The 8,328-nt window shown below is 43.6% G+C and overlaps 1 protein-coding gene across 1 annotated transcript; it reads left to right on the forward strand.

The window, feature by feature from the left end:
- Positions 1-1,591: 1,591 nt before the first annotated feature.
- LOC311264808 (tripartite motif-containing protein 16-like) lies at positions 1,592-3,262 on the forward strand (the record flags this gene model as incomplete). Its single annotated transcript, XM_084365921.1, has 1 exon — positions 1,592-3,262. One exon carries the CDS (start codon positions 1,592-1,594, stop codon positions 3,260-3,262), a length of 1,671 nt encoding a protein of 556 aa, XP_084222047.1.
- Positions 3,263-8,328: the final 5,066 nt, after the last annotated feature.

An 8,328-nucleotide genomic window follows, 5' to 3' on the forward strand; every position in this document is an offset into this window, starting at 1 on the left:
AGCCATTCGATCTCCCTTTTCTTTTGCATTACATAACATGAATCAGATAAAGTGTAATTGTAGATGCAGGACCCTGCGAGATCAGACGCGGAGTTGTGATACTGGAGCCCGAGGTCACTGTGAAATGGAGCACCTTGTGGTTGTGGAAGACGTATTCAAAATCTTTTTATTCAGAACTACCACCATATAAAAACCCTCAACTGCAAAGCCTCTCCTCCACTTTAAAGGGAACAACACGCACTTCTTAAACATCTTGAGACAGGTTTTGGTTCATTTATTACATGAAATTTCAGACTTACCACAGAGGGGTGGATTAACTCAACTGTATTCAACTGAAAGGAAAACAGAACAGATTCGAACAGAAAAAAATCTCTGACATTCCTGATTTATGCTGTATATATATTTATATTAATCTAACTATAAAGCAAGGAATCTTTGTCTTCCTGTCTGTATGTTATTCAAATATCTCGAGAACCCTTCATCCGCTCCACCTCACACTAGGCAGGAATTCCAGTGTTGGATTTTGGTGCAATTTGAACATGAAACACATTTGGTATTAATAAATATTAACTAAACAGCGAACACCGCTCTGTGCAGCAGCGGGTGCGTGGCCTCTGCACTCTGGTTTCATGGGTCCGCAGACTGAAGCTGGACTCATCTCATGGGTAAGCAGACGGGGATTAGCGTGATGCAACAACTTGCTGTGTTACAGTGAGCACAAAACAAAAGAAGAAGGTTAAATGAGTCTGGATGAGTGGGGAGACACGGTCAACACAGGTTTATATCCTTTAGCAAGAACTAGAGGTGAGATTTTAAGTTTCTGTCACCAGTACTATGCTAGCTAACATTAGCTCGAAGGGCTAGAACGTTTGCCGTTGCTTGATAGGATCATCAGCTGCTGGAGGATGCCTCTCTCCTTGGTTGTTGTGGTCTGGCTCGCAACCAATATAATCATCCAGATCTTGAATCTTAAATATCATGTTTGATATTATCACAGCGGCCCCAACGAGTCTGTGAGCAGTACCAGAGGTTTAATACTGAATCTGTAAACCCAGACCAGATTTCTCCCCCGATTGTCGGGAGGGAAGAATCGAAATAACATCGGCCCTGAACTCCTGACTCTTCTCCTACATCCACGGCGTAACTACAGTGTGTCATGCCAAGTGTATTGTTCAGTACCAAAGGAAGCTCAATGTCAAGTGTAATTTAGTTTGATTGAGCTTTTCTTCAAGGCTACAAGCAGCAACACCACCGACCAGCCAATCAGCATGTTTTGAACAGGAACAAAAATACTTCATCTCAACTAAAAGTCCTGCTTATAGTTCAGATTCACAGAGCTGCTCCTCATGTTGGAATGAATCCGAGGTTGATACCCACTTCCTTTTCTCTCAACCTGAAACGCAGCCAGCTCCACTCTGTCTTTATATTTTCTTGTTCCCTCCCCTTCAGATCTACAGTTTGAAGATGGGTGTAAACCACACGTGGTGACTTGCAGGAGACGACAGGCCAATGTGTTGTTTAGATAAGAGCTCAAACTAGTTTCAGTTACTAGGAAGTGAAACTCAGACATTCGTTGCCACTGAGAAGTAAAATGGCACAGAAGGGAGTTCAGCTGTATCGGGAAACCTTCTCCTGTGCGATCTGTCTGGATCTACTGAACGATCCGGTCGCTATTCCCTGTGGACACAGCTACTGCATGAACTGTATTAAAGTCCACTGGGATGGAGAGGATGAGAGGAGAATCTACAGCTGCCCTCAGTGTAGGCAGACCTTCACATCGAGGCCTGCACTGCTGAAAAACACCATGTTAGCAGCTTTAGTGGAGGAGCTGAAGAAGACTGGACTTGAAGACGCTCCTGCTGATCACTGCTATGCTGGACCTGAAGATGTAGCCTGTGATTTGTGCACTGGGAGAAAACTAAAAGCCCTCAAGTCCTGTTTGTTCTGTCTGGCCTCTTACTGTGAGATACACCTCCAGCCTCATTATGAAGCAGCTGCCTTAAAGAAACACAAGCTGGTGGAGCCCTCCAAGAATCTCCAGGAGAACATCTGCTCTCGTCATGATGAGGTGATGAAGTTATTCTGCCGCACTGATCAGCAGTGTATCTGTTATCTCTGCTCTATGGGTGAACATAAAGGCCACGACACAGTGTCAGCTGCAGCAGAAAGGACTGAGCGGCAGAGAGAGCTTGTGGTGAGTCGACAAAACATCCAGCAGAGAATCCAGGACAGAGAGAAAGATCTAACGGTGCTTCAACAGGAGGTGGAGGTTATCAATCGCTCTGCTGATAAAGCAGTGGAGGACAGTGAGAAGATCTTCACTGAGCTGATCCGTCTCATGGAGAAAAGACGCTCTGATGTGAAGCCGTACGTCAGATCCCAGCAGAGAACGCAACTGAGTTGTGTCAAAGAGCGTCAGGAGAGGCTGAAGCAGGAGATCACTGAGCTGAGGAGGAAAGACGCTGAGCTGGAGCACTTCTCACAAACGGAGGATCACAACCAGTTTCTGCAAAACTGCCCTTCACTGCCACTGCCACGTGAATCTACAGACTCAAACAGCGCCAATATCCGCCCTCTGAAGTGCTTCGAAGATGTGACAGCGGCTGTGTCAGAAGTCAGAGATAAACTACAGGAGGTTCTGAGTGAGAAATGGACAAACATCTCACTGACAGTGGCAGAGGTGGATGTTTTACTGTCACAACCAGAGCCCAAGACCAGAGCTGACTTCTTGAGATACTCACGTGAAATCACACTGGATCCAAACACAGCTCACTCACAGCTTTTATTATCTGAGGGGAGGAGGAAAGCAACAGCAACGGATCAACAGCAGCATTATTCTAGTCACCCGGACAGATTCACTCATTGGTTTCAGGCCCTGAGTCGGGAAAGTCTGACTGGACGTTGTTACTGGGAGGTGGAGTGGAGAGGGGAAAGAATTAATGTCGCGGTCTCATACAAGAGCATAAGCAGAGCAGGGAACTCACCTGAATGTGCATTTGGATTCAATGACAAATCTTGGAAGTTGTATTGTGGCAAAACCAGTTCTAACTTTTATTACGACAGTGACCCAACTCCCGTCTCAGGTCCTCAGTCCTCTAGAGTCGGGGTGTACCTGGATCACAGTGCAGGTATTCTGTCCTTCTACAGCGTCTCTAAAACAATGACTCTCCTCCACCGAGTCCAGACCACATTCACTCAGCCTCTCTATGCTGGTCTTTGTCTTTTTCCTGGAGTCCCTGCTGAGTTCTGTAAACTCAAATAGGCAGCAGTAATTTAAGGGGCTGTACAAATTTTATATGCAGATGGTGTCATTTTTCTACAATCATTAGTACAGTGAGTTTTTACTTCAGAATTTTAAGTTAGTGCAAAAAGCTATCGATTGCAAGTTAAAATCCTGCGTTTAATTTCTTAAAGCATTTGTTGTCTCCATCGTTGTTGCTCAGAGCTGATTGCTGTCGCATTTCTTCACTGCACAAGTGATCACCTGTCAATCAAACTTTATAGGCGGGACTTTGATGTTTTTTCTGTACATGTTTGGAGTTTCTTCTTCCTGTGTCTGTTTAACCATGGAGGCTATCTCTGCTCATGATTAGTTTAGTTTACATGATCATAATCAATAAGAACATTATTCATTATTTGCTTGTACATAGCTGAGATTCTGATCAAGCTAATCGATTGTGTGGAAAAAATAAATGTGTACATGAAATCACCAAACAAGAGTCGATTAACAGACTTTACTGATGGGATGTGTGAATCAATGTTTTTTCTGTTGAGCAATGAAAAACTGCATTAATTTACATATTTTCTCTGATGCAGAGTAACAAAGTCACTAGAGTTATCAAATAAATTAAGTGAAGCGACAGGTAAAATATTTGGCTAAAAAAAAGTAATGCAGTGAAAATGGAAACACAGTACAAGTACCTCACAATTATACTTAAGTTAGTAAATGTACTGTTACATTCCCTCACTGATTTCTATAGACTGATGCAGTTTCTTGAGAGCATTGTTGTAAAAAGTATCCAAAAGCCATACTTGAGTAAAAGTAATGATATCATGTTAAAATATTACTTTGGTAAAAGTGAAAGTCACCCATACAAATAGTACTTGAGTAAAAGCCTTAAAGTACCTGATATCATGATGAATGTACTTAAGTATATAAAGGTTTTTTCTGATTGTCAGGATCAGTGTTTTTATTTATGTGATTGTGTATAAATGAATTAATTTAAAAATGTGATACTTTGGCTCTGATGCAGCATGTAATCTGCAAAGTAACTAGTAACTAAAGAGATCAAATAAATAGTAAAACATAAAGTATTGGCCTTCAAAATGTAGTACTCAAGGTAAGTACAAGTACCTCAAAACTGTACTTAAGTATAGTACTTGAGTAATTGGATTTATTGTTGCGTATCATCGATCTATACCTTGACTTGGGGAGTATTTCATTGACTGGATTCCCGCCTGCATACCTTATCTATGAACTGTAAACCCTGATTATTTAGAAAAAAATCAATTATTTCTGTCAATAACTGATGTAAGGTTTTATCCACACTGCCCTGCTTTCTCTTTCCCTCTTCATGCGTATGTACGGAGCTCAGCAGTGTAGTTTAACTGTCCCTGAACTATTTGGGTGCAATGGAAACCTGCATGTGAGAAGCTCTGGATGGCACACGGTTGGAAACGTATCTCATCTGTTTACCCTCCTGTCCCTTTATGGCTCATCCTCTACCCTCTGACCCTGTGGGACAGAGAGGCTCTGTGTTTAGGAGGAAACACAGCACCAGCCACATAACACACACACACACACACACCATTGAAGGGGACAGCAGGAGTGCGGAGGTGGGCAGGAAATGGCGTGTACCCCCTCCTAGAGGCCATATCCTGTCCTTGGGTAGAACTGGTTTATTTGTCCAGAGATCTGAGCTCTTTGTGTGCGCAGCAGCATCCATGTTATGACTTAATGAAACCCTGAAACTACCCAGAAATGTACAAATCTCTTACAAGAAAAGTATCCACAGAGAGCGTATCTCTCTGCCCTCGCACAGCACGTGTCATTGATCGAGTCTGCATTGCAACATGTGGCATTCCTCAGCAAATTCTCCTCCCAACTGATTTGATAAACGGCCCGCGGACAGAAACACTCATTCTTCACCAGACACCCACTAACCGCCCCACCTCCCTTCTCCCCCGATGTCCAATCTCGTCTTCCTCATCGCTTTGTCTTTTCCTCCTCCCGTTATCATCTTCTTATCCCCAGTTCACCCTCTCCTTCCAACCTCATGCTATTACTTTCCCAATCCTAAATGCCTGTTTTTATTTGTACAGAAATGTTGTCTTTAGTTGGATCATTTTATTAGTTATCCACCGTGTAGGAATTTAGGGGTTTCATGACACATAATTTTATCAGAAAAGGAATATAAGTCTGCACAACATTTTTATTTTGAAAATTGACTGGACGCTCTCTGTGCAACTTGACGAGGCTTCCATCGAAAACAGACTCTGGCTGCTCTAAAACACAGCGTGGCGTGCCTGGTGGAGCCACGAGCATTGTCAGAACGGTCGCGATCAGCTCTGGTGGCTGTTGAACGCAACGCAGACGTGCCTGATGGAGTTTGAGGGTACTGGTCCATCGATAACAAGCCCCAGATTTACTCCTATTCAGCCTCTTGCATCACTCTCTCTTTTTCTTCTTCTCTTCCACCATCAACATCCTGTTTGGCCTCTACGCCTCTGCCATGACATCGGTGCTAAGAATACTGAGAGAGTGTGTGACATACAGCACTTCACGGTTCTCACAGGAGAAACAAAGTTACACAGTGCAACAACAGGCATCCAGGGTGTGTGGGAGTGGGAATGATAGAGGCAACATTCTCCTTATTACTAGTCAGAGCACCAACGAAATGATTTTGAAGCTGATATTTAAAGTAAAATAGGTGCATGATGTTGCTTTAGCGTGTTTTAAAGGACAAAGGTGGATGAGAGAGTCCCTCTCCAGCAGAGGAGGTTGGCGCTGAAGCTCTGGACAGTGACATTGTGAAAGAGCACTGCAGCTTGTAAGAGAGTTTGAAACTTTAACCCAGTGACTTAACCTCCTTGGCTCGAATCTGATCCTCCAGTGATTCAGCTCTGAAACCCCTAAAAGCTCTGATTTCAGCAATATTCCTGTACGCTCTCTCTTCCAGCAACCCCAGACAGAGAGACAACTACACTTCACAAGCACTCACAAACACACTCATCCATCCGTGTACACACAAACAGCTGTAGCCGCACCCAGATGCTTTATATCAGCACTTTTTGGAAGAGCTGTGTTTGTACAAGACTGACAGGCCGCTTCCTGCGTCCCAAACATTACCACAAACACATACAATGAGAGCAGAGCGGCAGAAGAGAAAACTGTAATTTGAGCTGTCAAAGATGTTAGTTTTACGTGTCGGAAAAGGTTTGTTTCATCGTCGACGTGCAGCGCTGCTTTCCAAACGCTCAAACCAACGGAGCAGAGTTTACACGGCCCTGTAATCTGCCTACGAAGCCTCACTTATGACTCTACACGGCATCATTGTTTAGAGAGAGGCATGTATTTTGTGTTTCCAGGATGACGGCACTCCGGCTGTACATTGTCAAACATCAGCTTTTGTGTACACAAAGTTGAACTCATTCCCAAAATTTGTATTGTTTTTCATTCATCAGAGCGATAATGCTTAGACCTTCTTCTCATGGGAATAACACATGTGAGAAACTTAAATGACTGTCAATCCCCCTTCTCTTCCTAATTAGGTCAGCATAACATTATTTCCTGTTACAGGAAAATCGAATTATTACTCTGACTCAAGAGCAGCCCGGGAGGACAGCAGAGCGGCCCTCTTTCTCAGGTCGATGGCGGTATTGTATGTCTGTCACTAATGGCTCAGGAATGTCACATTAGTCAGGGGGCCGCATGCGTGACGCTGCGAACATTAAAACACTTTGAGGAGGCCAATATGATATCACACACGCACACACACAAACACACGCTGAAGAAGAAAGGTGACAGGTCTGGTGATCTCATTGCCTCAAAGCTACAAGGTGATAAAGTGCCGCCTACACACTGCCATCTTTAAAAATGTCCCCCTAGCAAGATGTCAGGGTTAGATTACATATCAGAGATGACAGTCTGTTTAGCGGTATGTTTTTGTGTAAATTTGTGGAGGCAGAGTTTAGATATCCCAAGGAGAAGAGTGAATATCGTCTCGCTCTGAAGCATTATTTGAAATGTGACATTTCTCCTCCATCTTCCATCGTCCAAAGCTGCTGCCCCTTCTCCGTGCCCACCAACTCTGGCAATGCTGGCAGTTCAAGCGGAGTTCAGTCCCCTGTGGCCTGCGTCTCTGACTCACTGTCTGTGTAGGTGTGAAGCAGCAACAGGCCCACAGAGATAACGGCAGACAAATGAAAAATCCCCCTTTATCAAAGTAATGCCAGAGGTGACACAGTACTTTACCCATGTAGAAGTACAGATACTTGTGTAAAAGAAGACTCTGGTGAAAGCAGAAGTACCGATTCAAAGTCTTTACTCAAGTGAAAGTAAGAAAGCACCGGCTCTGAAATGTACTCAGTGTATAAAAGTATCCCTCTGAAGGACTTTTTAACTGTGGAAAGTTAACTGAACCTCACATCATATTAATACAATCCAAAGAGTATTAAATTTAAAGGTAGAATCAGTGGGATTTGTCCGAGCTGTTCATAAGTGCACCAGAAATATAATTGAGTGTTGAGTCTCAGACCCAGGATGTAAAATACTGGGTTTGTAAAGCAAAAAATTGAGAAATAAGAATATCCAGGCGGAGGGCTGCAGCCACTCTGCAGATGTGAGACACTAACACGCCTTTTCTTCACATTTGACTCTCCCTCAGTGTCTGGTTACGTCTTTTACGTTGTTTTGTTTTGCCATGTCTCCCGTGCGTGATATGCACCGATAGGTTGGAATCAGTCATAAAATAATCGATAATTCCCCTCAAATGCAATCATCTAACGTAACGAGCCTGTTTTGAAAATGTAAGAAGTAGAAAGTACAGATATTTGTGTTGGGGACTAAAAGAAGAATAAATACCCAAGTACAGATACCTGGAAAATCTACATAAGCGCAGTAACAAAGTGTTGAGGCACGCTCTTCATTCAATACATTGTGTGTGTGTGTGTGTGTGTGTGTGTGCACATGCAGTCTTTTGGGTGCTGTTTACATTGGGCGAGCTAAGTCATGCAATCTGATCCCAAGCTTTTAGAGAGCCTCCTTAAACCCCCCTCCTCCCCGCCTCTCATCACTGGGAGCTATTGGAGGAAACGTGTTGTTACCTC

Source organism: Pagrus pagrus, assembly GCF_965226575.1.
Source record: "Pagrus pagrus genome assembly, chromosome: 11".
In the NCBI taxonomy this organism is placed as follows: domain Eukaryota; kingdom Metazoa; phylum Chordata; class Actinopteri; order Spariformes; family Sparidae; genus Pagrus; species Pagrus pagrus.